Source organism: Lissotriton helveticus, chromosome 8 (assembly GCF_964261635.1).
Source record: "Lissotriton helveticus chromosome 8, aLisHel1.1, whole genome shotgun sequence".
NCBI lineage: Eukaryota > Metazoa > Chordata > Amphibia > Caudata > Salamandridae > Lissotriton > Lissotriton helveticus.
In genome coordinates, this window is record NC_136069.1 from 1,570,399,065 (window position 1) to 1,570,415,823 (window position 16,759).

General features: G+C 43.7%; 1 protein-coding gene across 1 annotated transcript in view; it reads left to right on the top strand.

Annotated features, from left to right (window-relative positions):
• The window catches only part of XRRA1 (X-ray radiation resistance associated 1), a 299,935-nt gene that overhangs the window by 248,405 nt on the left and 34,771 nt on the right, over positions 1-16,759 (top strand). The window contains exons 12-14 of the mRNA XM_078658576.1: positions 296-389; positions 6,406-6,524; positions 16,035-16,340. Coding sequence (XP_078514702.1) covers positions 296-389; positions 6,406-6,524; positions 16,035-16,340 — 519 coding nt within the window. The remainder of the gene's footprint in view (positions 1-295; positions 390-6,405; positions 6,525-16,034; positions 16,341-16,759) is intronic.

Here is a 16,759-nt window from a genome sequence, read left to right on the forward strand (position 1 = left end):
GGTATCATAATCTCTTTAAGCACCCTGGCGGATACTGTCACAAAGCTATGTGATGAAATCGCTGAGTTCACCAGTGTTTTTTAATGTGATTGAGTAAAAAGTCTCATGTGATATCCAATATCATTGATGGTGCTTATTCTGAGACTTTGACACTCCACAGCTTCATTACTCCATGATGTAATTCTTCAAACCATATTAGGAACCAATCTGCCTTAGAGTTAAAATTATGTAAAAAGTGAGTCTTCCTACAAAGTTCTGTAATGTATTTTGCATACTTTCTCCTATTCTCTTGTAGATCGAAAATGAAGAGAATCTGCTTGCTGTGGCGCTGTTTCCTTCGTTGGTTGAACTGGTAATTTATGACAACCCTCTGACGACTCTTAGAAGCGGTAAAGTATATAAAGTGTTTAGAACTTGTGAATTGGAATATGAAATCAGAAGGGTATACATCAAAAGTAGCTTATTGAAACATGTAATGATACCCCTTGCAGAAGATACATAAGCAGTATGCTAAGAGGTGATGTTGTGTCCTCCTATTGGATAACTGTGGGTCATTTGCTTCCCTAATTGAAAGGATACTGCTGGACTCCCAGCATGCGCATGCGCATGCTCATACAGAGATGGGTCCATTTTAAAGGTCTTCAGTAAAAGGCTAATTTGTATAATGAAAGCAAGAGGCAAGAAATGGGTTGTGACCCAAAGGTATAAACACAGAAGGACAGGATAACATCTGAAGGCCATGGCCTCAGATTCCACCTGCTTCTTTTGGGACCACCAACTGGTAGGAACATCACTGAGGGTCCAACATAAATGTTCCATATAAGATCATCTTTTAAGGTCCATCTTGACATATTTAATTTTCCTGAACGCTCGTTTAGGAATGTCCCACAAATTGCATACTCTTCCACTTTCACCCTCCATCTCATTGTTAGCTCTCTCTTTAACCCCTTCCACACTCATGACGAGCTGGGCTCGTCATGCAGTAGCCTCCCAGCACGCTCATGACGAGCCCAGCTCGTCATGAATAATGGGTTTTTGCATATTCCAGCACAGGGCTGGAACTCATCGAGCATCGATGTGGTTAACAGTTCTTGACTTCCCCCAATCCTCCACTATAACATTTCCAACCTCTTGTACCCACTTGTTAACTTTCCACTGAGTATCATCCTCCTGTTTTATGTACCGCTTCCCATTCTTCATACCCATCTTAGTTCCATCTTAGTTGCCTTTTTCGTACATACTTGCGATTTTTCCTCTTTACTATGTACTCCACCTTCAATTTCATGGCTTTAAGACACGTTTTGTTAATATATCCACAGCACATATCCTTCCAGGTGCTTCTTAATTGTATTTCCCACCACTAACACATCTGCTCTATCCTTGTTACTTCTTTTCATCCTCACAGACTTCATCACTGCTAATCGACCATTCGAGAATGGCCATGACGAAGTCTGTGAGGACAAAATGCGACACCAAATAAAGTTTATTTTCTGAAATACACCTTAAAGTGCAAGTGGTTTGTGTCTGCCAGAAAGGGACATAACACAGCCTGCTGGTTATATATATATGTTCCGATAGCACATGAGCGGCACACAGAAGTAAGTACATCCTGCAGCATCCTGAAAGGGCAACATTATTTTATTCTATTGGAGGGTCAGATCTACACTCTTTTGGAGGGGTGCATTTGGTGTATTCATAGCAAGTATTCTGAAGAATTTTTGGAGACCTCTCTGAGCATTCTGCATGCTGCAGGTGGGATACTTAACACTGTATGGCTGCCCTTTGGACTTGGTTGAGGCTCAGTCATTGAAAATAGGAGGAATGCAAGGGTTGAAGTAGGTCCTAGTGATATTGGCATGTACCATGGTTGTTAAACATTGTGTAATATCTCTAGATCCACGATAGACCCAATGCATTCACAGTGTGTTTGGATGAACAGGGCGGTCTTAAGAAGCTATCTTCAATTCAGAAAGCTTCTTAAGACCGCCCTGTTCTAAAAACTGCCCGTCAGCCTTCCCCTCAATACTGTTGGCAGCACAGAGATACCCCTTCGGGGGGGATTCAGGCGCTATATAAAACATATAAATAAATAAATAAATGAATGATAGAGGGAACAATTTTTAGCAGTGTGATACAATGTTAAATCTGGAAAATTTCACAGAAAAATACAAGAGAAGTACTTGTTTACCTGTAGTGAAAACTTGTTGAGGATGTTACATGCCCATACATCCTACCATAACTTCTGACCACATATGCCTAATGATTCAATTAGGAAATTGTGTACGAACTTCACAAATATCCATATGCCTCAGGCCCTTCCATGCATGCATGCTCCTCACTTTTTCCAGTTCTGCATTCCTCAAGTGACCACTCTTACTTCTAGGTTTGCCATCTGCGGGTCGAGGAGTATGATTGAGAGGGCAGCCATTGGCAAACAGGACTGCAAAAATGGCATGATTAAACTTTGTTTTCTCCCAGTTCTAGCAATGCCTTACCACTGAGTGATGATACACATTTTTGTACGGCAGAAAAAAGAAACCCAGTCAATTGGAATTTAGAAGGTTGAGATTTTAAGTCAGATGGACATGGAGACTGACTGTCTGAACTGCCTAGTTGCTTCCCTGTCCAAATAGTTAACTACTAATCAAATTTTTGTGCAGTTCATTCCTCCATGCAGTGACCTCATAGCAATTTAGGAAAATGGTAAGCGTTGTTGTCTCTAGACTCAAAGGCATGCATTTTACAGACCTACGAAGGATGATAAACTGAGTAGACCTGCTGAACTTGAAATTTGTAATACACAGATGTAAGCATCCAGCACTTGACATGTTAAGCTATCTTGCTGGCTGACTACTGCATTGCACTGCACTGCACTCTGCTAATGCCCTAAACAGTACTGCCGCACGGCCATTGGATTTCTGTGCTGGAACAATGAGAAAACTTTATTTCATACAAAAGCACATCCATGAATTAAACTAATGCATTACACTTGCTTTTCATGATTGGACCATGATTAAATTACATCTCAATTATTTACATTCAGCTGTCTTTCCTACCATGTTTGTGAAGTGTGAGTGTGATGTATGCAGAGTCATTGTAGCAGGTGCTCTATTTCACAGAACCCTAGGTGAACCACAGTTCAGAGGCCAGAGGGAACGCAAAACAATATATCTCCTGTCGGGGAAGGAATAAGTTGTCATGTTTGCCTGGACCCGAGTCCAGAATGATTGACACTGGTTGCAGTGATATGTTTGGTGTGTTTCTGTATGGGTGTTACTGGCAAGAATGTGTATGTAAGGTCTGTAAGTTAGCAAAGAGTTAGTGCTGAAGAACTTCTCATAGCTGAGAAAAGAGAATCTCACGGGGTGATGCTCGTGTGGCAGACTCCTATGACCCGTCCAGCATGGGTGATGGGAAGCTGATATGTTCTTCATTCGAGAGGGCTCCAATTAGGTAAGAAGAACCATCCTCAGCGATGAACTGGCCCATCATTGTGCAAACGCCAGGATTATCTGGCACTAGGTCTGGCTGAACCACTGACAGGCAAAGTCCCCAGAGCCACCTATGCCAGAGCCCTTGTTGAACAGGTGCGAGGTGCAGATGACGGGAATGAGGTCACTGAAATCTACGCCTACTTGCTAGTGTTACAGTAAGTGGGCGAGGTGCTGTGAGTTGCCACTTCTAGTCCTGCAAGCACAGTTTAGGACATCTTGTGGGATCCTACTTCACTGAAGAAGTATCTACTGTCCCCTGCCATTGACAAAGACTCATGCTTTCTAGAATGCAATTTAAGGAGAAGTGACTAATTCCTTTTGGTGCCTTAGAAGGTTATCGGTGCCTTGGAGGGTTCTTGAAAGGACTAACCTCATACCTGCTGGCATTTTCACTTCTTTGCCGCCTGACCTTTTATGTTTCTTGCACTACAATAAGTATGAAATTGTATGTCCTTATAATACAGCGGACCAGGAATATTAGCCCATTCATGCACAGGTTAATCGAAAACTCAGTTATGGTGCCCTGATCAGGACGTGGGTATTTATTGCAAAAGTAGGGAAAATAAGACTGCATTTTATTTATTTATTTATTTATTTATTTATTTATACTTTAGGTATTTCATTTAATGTGGCTATGCTCCAAGGAGCAGCAAAATGTTTTCCTGAGATGTTTTATTGCATTTGGCTTGTAACAATGGACTAAAGAAGTAGTAATAGGAGCAACAGTTGTAGTGCCTCAACATACAGTCTTGACATATGTAAATTTTAAGGAGATGCTGGGGAAGGATCCACCACTTATACACTTAAGAGTCTAGTAGTCTCTAGAAAGTTTTGTTGTCAAGTTTGACAGACCACTTAAGGGTGTGTTTGAGCCCACATTGTGAACAAGAGGCCTTTGGTCACTATGAGTGTTTTGGGTTGTGGTTCTCTAGGATCAGCAGGAATTATGAAGGTTCCACCACAGGTCGCTGTTTTCAGACAAGGACTAATTCAGGTTGATTGGCGCCAAATAATAGAGTGGTGTTTATAGGTAGCATATGTCACTGCAAACCCCAGCAAGACCTGACAGTAGAATCCTGTTACTTTGGGGTAACCTCATCAGATACATTTAGTGGTTCGTACTTCTCGCTGTCCTAATCTAGGCATCTAAATTTAATAATCTGATTTATACATAGAACATGAAAATTGAAATGATGATGCCCTAGCTGCATGGTTCCTTGTATCAGACTTCGCACATGCACCGTATATCATAATATAATTTAAGGACAAGATGAAGGAGTTTCTTTTCGTACGATCTCTTAGGGGAGATGATAAATAAGAGTGAGAAGTACTCCAGAGGTGTATCCTCTTACAACTGGATACAGCAGGCTCTGGCAAACATTGGGAAGTTACAGCTCCGTGGCTAGTCCCTGTTCTTGGCAGCAGTTTCTCTGTCTGGTTCCAGAGGAATTGCAAGTCACTTGAACTTGGAATGTGGTTGGTGCTCCTCTCTGCCTCTCCAAATGCCCCTGAATTCTCACATTCTTTTGTTCCCCTTTTAGGGAGGCTGGGTCTCTCCTATAATTTCTCTGGGTACTCTGGGTTTCCTGTATTCTTGTCACACCTGGCATATTTGTTCTTCTTCTTTGAGTTTTGTGAGTTTTCTGGAAACCTGTAAGTGATTCTGTGTCTCACATATATTCTGCCATCTTGTGTGAGTGCCTATTCCTGCAAGGTTTTTTCCAGAACCACCAATGCCCTGGTTGGAGGTTCAATATATTGAACATTGTGGTGTCTGGAGCTGTCTGTAATATGGAGAGGTGATGTAAAGATGCAATTGAGACATTACCTCTGCAAATTGATATGGTACATTATTTTCCTTCTTTACATTACAAATATGTATGATCTGAGGCTCGAAATCATTTAATTTGTGGATTAAAACTCTACTATACCCTAATCTCTTGTACCTCACAATCTCAGAAAGTATCACCTGCGTTAATGGCGTAGGGACTTTTATAACCCTTCAGACATCCTTTGTCCCTCTTTTTTCATCTTCAGCTTCATCCAGGATGGAGGATAATTCAGAGGAGAAATATGCTCTCGCCACGTTTTTTGCAGCATCTCTGTATAGTGTTCACTGTACATCGGCTGCATATCAGAAACCCGGTTCCTTTTCTCAAAGAGCTGGGTTTCATAGATGATGTCTGCTAATGGTTATAGAAAAGATAAATGTGTGTTCTACTCCGCAGAAGCATGTTTCTCTACAGTTCTTCCTCATTCAGTCCTTGGAAGGAAATAGACATGTTGTGATCCTAATAGCGAAATATCCTAATTTTGGTTTTAATGCAAAGCACAACATTTGCTCTTAGTGAATTAGCACAAGGCGCTGTGTACCAGAGGAGTTTAGACGGGCCCTCTTGTAGAAAGCTGCAAAGGCAGCTCTATATTTAACATGTATTTGGATTTTGAGCAAACCAACAGTGTAAACAAAGCTATAGTCTGGGGTGATCCTCCAACTGGGTAAAACATTATCCATCGTAGCATTTGCTACTAGATTACATGACTGTTAAAGTGTCATCATCCTTGCACATCTAGATGAGCAGTGTCCATCCTCTTAACTCTTGGGGCCCAATTTACAAAGGGCCCAGACACTCGTGGCGGGACCTCAGAAGTGCAATTTCTCATTGCGGAGGTCCCGCCACGAGTGAGGGACCCGTCCGCCACTACTGCAGGGTCTCTGTCATAAGTGCGGAGGCCGTTTGTGAATCAGGCCCTTGGTCATTAACTTTGATTATGAGATGCAACCTTTGCTTATATCCTATGCATTTGACTTAGGAGTTTGTTCATCATTTAGCTGGGAGTTGTTGACTGCTGTGTATCTAGAGCATAGAGGCTTTGCAAATGTATGATTGAGATGTATCTGTTTTTGCAGGTGACCCACCTTTGCTCACAAAATTCCTTCAGGACCGGTTGGGGATCAAACTGATTCGAAGAAAGAATTTGGTGCAATGGAAGCCACACATCTTTATTCCTCGCAAAGCGAAAAGGAAGGTAGGTACTGATGGGGCCAATTCGTAAAATCTTTTTTTCACATCAGCGACACTTTTGTGCATGAAAGGTGATTCTCACAATCAGGAACTATGTGTTGTTATAGACTCAGTTGAGGTTTACTATACAATGATTGGCTAATTCCTCACATTCATAAGTGTGTGTTAGAAGTAGGAAAATGGGAAGTTTCTCTCCTAATGCATCTTGGTGAGTATTTACAAACATCGCACATGCCTGTTCCCACACCTGCTAAACATACAGTGCAAGGGTGGTTTTATGAGCGTGAGCGTGAGCGTGGGCAAGTGACCCACACACCTCATTTTTGAAGAGGAAGTTTGGAAGGGAATTGTTCCTTATTGTTGGACTTGGCCCTTTTTGCAGGGTCATCCCTGAACTTTTTGCCTTCCTCCTATATTTTCTATGACCTGTGTTTGTTGGTTTTATGACTCTGGGCACACTACCACTGCTGATCAGTGCTAAAGTGCATATGCTCTCCCTATTGAAAATTAATGTATGGATTAGTGACTCCATGATTGGCTGGTTTGGTTTACTTGTCAGACCCTAGTACAGTGCATTGAGTGTGCCAAGGGCTTGTAAGCCAAATGCTGCTGGTGGGCTTGCAGCACTGGTTGTGACACCCACAGAAGCAGCCCGTAAAAGTGTGTTGAAGGCCTGCCATTGCAGAGCCTGTGTGCAGTTTGGTACTGGCATGTTGATTGAGCATGTGCACCCACTTGCCAGTCCCTAAACCGTCCCTTTTCTTCATATCAGACACCCTATGGTAGGCCCAAGGGCAGGGTACATTGTAAGTATAAGGTAGGACATGCCCTGGTGTGTGTGTGTGGCATGTCCTAATAGTGATTTACAGCCATTTTCGTTTTTCACTATTGCAAGGCTACCTGTTCTCCATAGGCCAGAATGGGCAGTTAGATTATTACATCTTATAATCCTAACTGACTCAGGGAACATGGTAGAAATTCTAGTTTAGTATGCCTGAACTCCAAATGATAAAATGCATCTTTTAGTGAAGTTGGTTTTAACATTCTGTGTTTGAAAATACCACTTTTAGAAAGTAGGTATTTTCTTGTCTGACTATCCAAAGCCTGCCTCTGCTAGGTTGTGTATTCCTTGTCTGGAGTTTGAATGACAGGGCTGGGGAATTCCAGGAGACAGAATGAGTCAGCCCAGTGGTGAATAGATAGATCTGCATCTAGATGGGTGGGAGGAGTTACAACTGGGACCTGAATAGGGCTGTGCCTGCCTTCCACAATGCTGGCTCCACCTCCTGTGGTGCGGCCGATGTCACTACCCTGCATTGTGAAAGAAGAGAAGGAATCGTGTCAACAAAGTGCTCCAGGGCTGTGCTTTCCCTCCACAATGCTGGCTCCACCTCCTGTGGGACGTCTGATGTCTCTGCCCTGCACTGTGAAAGGAAAGAAGGAGTCTTGTCAACAGAGTGCTCCAGAACTGGTTTGGACTGGGCAAAGGCCCCTCTGCCCTCAGAGGAAAAAGGATTTGGGGGTATAAATATTGGGACCCTGATCCCAAGAAATTAGATCCCTTTTGGACACACAAGAAGAAACCTTTGCTGAGGAGTGGAACCAGAAGAAACCGAGGAGAGACTATCCCTAAGCTGAAGTGCTGCTTGGGGGATTGGCCTGCAGTGGTTGCCTGACTGCCAAAGAGAGGAGAAAGGGACTTTGTGTACTTTCATGAACTTGTAAGGATCCCCAAGAGCTTGGAACAGATCTTGCCACCTGCTGAAGTCTCAGGGACAACAGACTTCAACCCCCAGCTCCACAGAGTTCCTTGGGAAGTGCCTGTTGCTGTTTTGGGCCTTCTGAGGGACTGCGTGTCGCAAGGAGCTGGAAGCACGACTCAAGAGGAAGAAGCATGTCGCCGTCGCTGCCGTCGCATCTTGGATGTCACCGCTGTAGCTGTGGTATTGCACTGCATCGAGAGAAGCGTCTCGCAACAAAGAGGAAACGTGTCACCATCGCTGCTGCTGCAGTCGCATTTTGGATGTCGCCGTGGTAGCTGTCATATTGCACCGCATCGAGAGAAGCGTCTCGCAACGAAGAGGAAGCGTGTCGTCGTCGCTGCTGCTGCCGTCGCATCTTGGATGTCGCCGTTGTAGCTGCCGTATTTCACTGCAACAAGAAAAGCGCCACGCATCCACGGAGAAGCGTGCCGCCATCAGAGCTGCTGCTGTCGAATCTTGGATGTTGCCGCTGTAGTTGTCACATTGTGCGGAAGCGTCGCGCAATGTCGGAGAAGAGTGCCGAAGCTGTTGCTGTTGCATTGCTGAAAAGAGGTGTCGCCGCTGCAGCTGACGCATCGAGTCGAGACTTCTCGCATCATTGGAGAAGCGTGCAGCATCTGGAGCTTGTACTAAATTTAGCTGCGTAGCGCCAATGCAGGCACCCTTGCATCATAGTGCAAGGGTGCCTGCGTTAGAGAGAATCATTGTTCATGTGCAGGAAGGTGTCCCTTCCTGCACATAAACAATCACTAATGGCGATTTGTAACTTCTATGTCTGAGTTATAGAGGTTGCAACTCGTCATTTTCTAATGATTATTTATGTGCAGGAAGGGAATTACAATTTGCTCTTTCTATGTATGCTACAGATTGCAGCATACATAGAAACAGAAAAAACAAGGAGAAATTAATCATTTCTCCTCATTATGCCAGTTTAAGACAAGGTTTTGCCTTGTCTTTTTTTGGTGCTGCCCCATATTTACACCAGCCTTGTAAATAGGAGGCGGTGTCAAAATGCAATGGTTGTTGCAGCAGAACACCCACGGTAACACCCATTGACCGCCCGTTTGACTCTAAGTTGTGCTTGAATAGGAGCATTATTTACAAGGTGGGGGTAAGCCACTTTAAGTGGCTTAACCTCACCTTGTAAATAAGGTGAAGGGGTTATCGCCACCAGAACGTTAAAACAAAAGTGACGTTCTGGTGGTGATAACGCCTAGAAACATGCCCTATAGTTTTTACACACATAGGTAACATTTGTGTGCTACCAGGAAGCTTATGGTCTTTCCTTCCTAAGCTTTAACCCTCTGATGTCCTAGGGCTGTAATTTAGACCTAGTGTTGCTTCTCCATGTTTGCCCATCACAACCACACTGTTAAATTATTTTGTATCATCTTAAGTAAACCACCCTGCAGTCCTCCTTGGAATGCAGCTCATTGTTTTTCTTGTATGATAACCATGTGCTCCTCTCTTTATGCCAAAATAAACACTTAAAACAGGAATGGAGCCTTTTTACAAATGCAAGGCATGAGTATCCATCCGATAGCTATCTTAGAGTCACAAGAAAGACAACAAATGCAGTGTACCATGGAATTAATGGTAAGCGCGCCGGTCGGAAATAAAACAGGAAGGTACCACACACACTAGTATACACATTAGGAAATAACATATCAATTCCTGGAACAGGGCCACCTGTGTGCACTGATCTTACTAGATCTATTAGTCAGTTTTGAAAGCATTAACCACCAGGTGGCAATTAAAAATTGCTGTACAAAAGGGGGTGGTGATGGACTGAGCATCTGAATCAATCAAACACTCACACCCAGTCAAAAGATCTGGGTTTAATCCATCACCGTTCTTTAGCCCACTCTGCCACCCCAGTTCAGACATGGCTATATGCAAATCAGTCTGACCCTGTGCCTCATGGCAACAGTCCAGCCCGAACTGCCAAGCCATGTCTTCCCTGGACCGGAAACAAGCTTCCGAGGACCGGTTTCTGGCATTCCAGCTGTCTTCAGCCCGGCTTGCTTTAATCCAGTGGCAAAGTGAGCAAGGGACTCATGTCTGAGCATACCCTGCCACACTTATGGCGGCCAAAAGCGGTACAAAAGGGGGTGGTGATGGACGGAGCATCTGAATCAATCAAACACTCACACCCAGTCTGGGGTGGTGAAGGACGGAGCATCTGAATCAATCAAACACTCACACCCAGTCGGGGTGGTGATGGACGGAGCATCTGAATCAATCAAACACTCACACCCAGTCTATTGGGTGGTGATGGACGGAGCATCTGAATCAATCAAACACTCACACCCAGTCTATGGGGTGGTGATGGACGGAGCATCTGAATCAATCAAACACTCACACCCAGTCCATGGGGTGGTGATGGACGGAGCATCTGAATCAATCAAACACTCACACCCAGTCTATGTGGTGGTGATGGACGGAGCATCTGAATCAATCAAACACTCACACCCGAAACCGGCCCCAGGATGCTTGTTTCCGGTCCATGGAAGACATGGCTTGGCAGTTCGGGCTGGCCTGTTCCCAGGAGGCACAGGGTCAGACTGATTTGCATATAGCCATGTCTGAAATGGGGTGGCTGAGTGGGCTAAAGAATGGTGATGGATTAAACCCTGATCAGTTGACTGGGGGTGAGTGTTTGATTTGCTCAAACGCTCCATCCATCATCCCCTTTTGTATCGATTAATTAAAAATTGCCTACATTAGCTCGCATCACTGGTACTGCATTGTCATTGTTCATTTAAATCCCGCAGGATAGTACTCATAAGGTAAAAGTATGCCCATTCCACTCCAGAATAGCCTCAGGGCTCTTCCCTTTCATCAACGCTATTTAACGTTTACATGGCCCGTACAGGCTGACATCTTAAAATCCTTCAAACTAGAAGAACACATTTATTTCTGTGTATGTATATTTCTCTCTGCCATTTGCAGGTTCATCAACGTATGGAGAATAATTGGCTCTGCTTATACTGGGGAAAAACTGGTATCCTGCTCCTGAGCCCTGTCAGTCCAGCTACATCATCTGTCTGTCCACCTTGGCTATATCTGCTGACTAAGTCCTAAGCCTAGAGGATAAAATGTACAATTTGTTTTTGACCGCTATCTGTTATTTTCTAATTTATTGCTGCCTAAAGGCTGTCTCCAAAAGCAGATTCTACCATCTACACCGGTTGAAAGGGCTCCTGCCACTGCTGTGCTGCTCTCAGCAAATCAATGTAATCTATTCTCTTGTAAATGGGAAGATCTCGATCTTCCAAATTGTGAGGCGGGTTTGTTTAAGCTCCTACTCTCCCCTCAATTTACTTTAACGGGTTCGCTGATTTATCGTCCGCCGGGTTCCGCCAGTAATTGGGCTTCTTTCTTCCCAGAATTCATCTCCCCATTCTTGGCGCAATCAACCAACTTCATTATTATCGGCGACTTAAACATTCATTTTAATTCTGAATCGTGTGCTATTGCTGCACGCCTCTTACAGGACTTGGCAGCTTTAGACCTTCATTTGCATAATTTTGATCCCACTCACAAAGCCGGCAACCTTTTAGATCCTATTATCTCAAATCTTGCTGGCATCGCCTATCAATCCTCTGAACCAGTCATTTGGTCAGATCATTTTATTGTAAATTTCTCAATTGAAATAGAAAGGGTCAAACCTTCGAATCCCGCTCTTCCTCACAAAGCTAGTAGGAATTGGAAGCATCTAGATATTGACAATCTTAACCTCCTTCTCATCAAGGATAAACCCGCGCATCCCAGTATATCCACTAAGGAGCTGCCCATTATTAAACGATGGCTGACAACGGCTCTGGATATTTGTCTTCCAACGCAAAAAAACAAACCCCAAATCCATCACCCACCAGCACCATGGTTTACTGACGCACTTCTTCATGAAAAATCTAATTGTAAAAAACTGGAACGCATTTGGCGTTCCGAGTACAATATTGACCATAAAATAAAATACAAGGTAGCCCTTAAAGCCTATCATCTGTCTTGTGACACCGCCAGAGCCAACTTTGCCAGTACTTCTATTCTTACGGCACAAAATAGACCTAAGGCGCTGTTTAAAATCGTTAAGGAACTCTCAGGTGCATCTACGGCACCTAAAGACCCTTGTTTAAATACTGCTCAATGTGAGGTTTTGGCCAATTTTTTCGTTGAGAAAATTGACAAAATCTATGATACGTTTAACTCTAATTCGGCTGGGCCTATTCATTCCGATCCTACTCTATGCACTCCCGCTCTTGATATTAACCTTGGCTCCTCTTCTGCACGTCCTTCTCTGCATGCCTGGGACCCTATTTCTTCCACGCTTTTAAAAAAGTATCTTCAAGATATTAAATCTGGCTCCCCCCTCGATCCAATGCCCCCGCAAGTCTTGGGATCCCTTGATCCAGCCCTGCTTCAGATTATTTTAAAAATTCTGAATGCGTCGTTAACTGAAGCTATCGTCCCCAACGAATGGAAGCATGCTATGGTGGTTCCATTATTAAAAAAGGCCAATGCTGATCCCAATATTCCATCAAACTTTCGCCCCATCTCCTTGCTTTCATGCTTTTCCAAAATTTTGGAGAAACACGTTAACTCTTTACTTTCCTCTTATGTTGAAACCTATAATCTTCTTCACGGTTCCCAATCCGGGTTCAGGACTGGCTTTTCGACTGAAACCACGCTTCTTGGAGTGTCGGAATCCATTAGACTAAAGGTGGACAATGGGGAGTCAGTGGCACTCATATTACTTGATTTGAGTGCCGCATTTGACACCGTCTCCCATTCCATCTTGTTGTCCACCTTGAAATCTGTGGGTGTCGGTGGCTCTGCCCTGGCCTGGATTGCTAATTTTCTTTCTGATCGCACATTTCAAGTGTTTTCCCCCATTTCTGTTTCATCTATCTTCCCTTCTAAACACGGTGTTCCTCAAGGGTCTATCCTCAGCCCCCTCTTTTTTAATTTATATGTGAGACCCCTGGCCTTTCTGGCTGAGCAGGCAGGTCTCACGATTTACTCCTACGCCGATGACACGCAAGTCATCTACTCACTTTCCACCAACAAAAATTCCTCCTCCTCTTCTCTTCAAAATGGACTCCGACAAATATCTGCATGGATGCATGACCACAAATTAAAATTAAACGGGGACAAAACGGAACTGCTTCTGTTTGGCCAAGATATCTCGTTATGGGGCCCACAGCATTGGCCTCCGGAGATGGGTCCTCTTCCTACCCCAACTACGAATGCTCGTAACCTTGGGGTCCTCCTCGACAACCAATTGTCCTTTAAGCAGCACGTTGTGAAAGTCTCCGCCACCTGTACCACCATCATCAGGTGGCTGAGGAAAATCACATGGATGCTGCCTGCTGACACCCTGAGGACGGTAGTCCAGGCTCTTGTCATCTCACGCCTGGACTACGGGAACATCTTACTCTTGGGTGCCAGTAAGGAGGTAACTAGGAAATACCAGGTGGTACAAAATATGGCGGTTCGCCTTATTTGTAACCTTCCTGCCAGAACTTCCACCACAACTCACATGCGTAGCCTGCATTGGCTGCGTATTGAGAATAGGACTAAATTCAAGGCCTTGTGTCTTATGCACAAAATTCTGACTGGAACAGCTCCCCACTATCTCTCTGTTTTAGTGCAGCGTTATGTCCCATCTCGCGCACTTAGGTCCTCCACCCAAAATAAAGTGAAAGTACCGCGAATCAAAAGAGCTAAAATGGGAGGTCGGTCATTTTCCTCGTTAGCCCCCTCTCTCTGGAACTCCTTACCGCCATCTCTACGATCGGAAAGGTGTTTTTTGACCTTCCGTAAGGGTATCAAGACCTGGCTATTTGATATGTAAGATGCTGACCTATTGCGCCCTTCACCTTTAATACCTAGTGTCTGCTTTAGCGCCGGGAAACCTCCGGGTAGCTGTGCGCTTAATCAAGTGTAATTATAAATAAATAAATAAATAAATATGCTGTGGTCATGACATATTTATATTATTGCAGTACATTACTGTTCTACCCATTCCATTCCACTGCATTGCTGTCTCAAAACTTTAGACAGTACTATGCTGCTAGCTAGACTGAAAAGACTACATGATTCTGGCCCTTGATTCCCTCTACTGACTGATAGTTTATCTCATACACAAGGCTTCTCAATATTGTTCATCAAATTACCTTCCCAAATTGGTAACCCCTTTCCAAGCCCACCAGAAGCATTAGATCTGGTGATTATTGTCGACCCAATCATTCAGATATATGAGTTAGGGCAGTCGATGTCTCCACATTCAGGACTGTGGAAGTATCTGCCTCTTAAAGTGAGACTGTAAAATGACTATCTCAAATTCAATAGGTTCATGAAGACTCGCTTATTCACCCTGGCAGGTGAATAATCAGAACTTTTCATAACTGACTCTCTAGATGATCCTTTATCTTCACCTCTTCAGGCAACGTTTCAGAACTCTTGCTTTCAAAGCTTTGTGATCTTGCTGTAGGCCAGATTCAATAGAGGGTTACCTCCAGCCAGCGTCCTTCCCTATTGGACAACTGCCTAGTCCTCCAGTAATGGTTTAACCTAGCTAAATGTATCTACGCACAGCAATCTGAGGCTCCCCCAAGATGGTTAGTAGTGCTTTACAAAAAGATTATATAAAATCTCATCCAGGTGTCAACTCCTCTCAGAGCACTTCCTTTCTGTCTTGCACCACCTAATAGGCTTCTTAATTTCACCCTGCACAATGTTTGCTTAGTAATTACACACACTCTTTCTGTTCACAACCTAGGCATTGACCCTGTTCTAGAGAACTCATTTGTTCTTCATGGTCAAGAACAGGTTCTCTCCTCCTGCACCATTTCTCTTTACCATTGTATCACCAGGATAAACCAATGACATGCTTGGAAAAAGTACCAGTTCTGGGCAACTATCATGATCCCCATTGAGTCTTTGAACAATCCTCGCAATCTCATTTATTCCCTCTCCACAATCTTCTCACAACCATTTTTTTTATAAACCCTCAAATATCTGTATACTCACCACCCACTCTTTGCGATTCCACATTCATTAAAACAAATCCCTGGTCCTTCTGACTGACAGTTAAGTTCACTCTGGCATGAATGGTTTTGGTTTGGATAGAATGAAAACCAGCCTGTTCTATTGATATTGCACAAACTAGCTAGGAAGAGATATACATTATTTGGTTATGTTGTGAGACACTAAGCAGAATCCAACATTAGAACTCGGGTTCACAAGAGCTCCGCCACTAGATCACATCTCTTCCCTTTATAAATAAGACACTCATTACACTGAATCTGTTACATAAGTTTATTGCCACATTCAGCGCATCCTTTTCCATTTGGTTTGCTGTGCAGTGCACCTGCATTTGCTCAAACTGTTTGGGAAGGAATGTATGTTCAAGACATTAATGCAGCATTCCCTAACCATGATATGTCTTATATTGATGTGATTTCTCAATGACTTCTGTTGGGCTCTTGTCCTTTTTCCCCACTATTTGTAAATTCTCATTGAAGACCAGACTGTGTTGTGAAGCAAATGAGTTACTTATTCAGGTTTTTACTGTAATAAAATGCTGTTCGCTTTAGTGTCCTTGACCACCTCAACTGGGTGAGATATCGAATTGGAACTCTTCGAATGAAATCTTGGACTTTTGAATATTAGAATCATATATGTCTTTTAAAATCTGCTTAGAAACCTGTTGGCTTCAGCGTCTGAGTCCTCTGATTTACCCGCTCCAGGTGAAGACCCGCATCCCAAAGATTCCCAAGCAGCCCTTGATGTTGGGAGCACCTCCCGAGGCCTTTGTTTGGAGTATAGACTTTCACTCCTCCAGCACTGAACACAGTGATTCCAGAAAGCAATCACAGAGCCCCCAGCTGTATCCTGATCCTCTTCCACCTATCAAAGCATCTTCTGTGGCACAGAGTGAAGGTGAAGAGGGTATGCAGCACGAGACCACTGCATCATCGGAGAGTGCACAGCAAGACTGGGAAACAGACCAGGAGCAAGAGCCAGAAAATGTGGACTCAGTGTTTATGACCCAGGTTTGTAAACTCATCTATTTAGGAACAAATCAGGTTTAATAGTCAAACACAGATATGCGGCCATGCAGTTAATTCCTTTATCACATGCCTTAAATGTAATTTCAAGTTAATCACAAATACTAAAGTCCATTCTTACTTGAAACAAGGAAATAATCCAATTGTGTACTTTAAACAATGGTACTGAACCACAACAGCCCATTCATTTAGTTGCATCAATACTGATTCTTTATTCAACTTGGTCTCTCTATAACAGACCCAGTCCTTTGCCTCCCGCCTCCCACCTCCAGCACATCACTTCCTCTCTCTCTGTAGAACTAGATTCACCAGACTGGGGCCATTGTAGGCTACATTAGGAACCTGGCATAGCTTCCCCTCCGATGAGAGACCATTCTTCCAACCTAAATCATGTTTCACAGTAA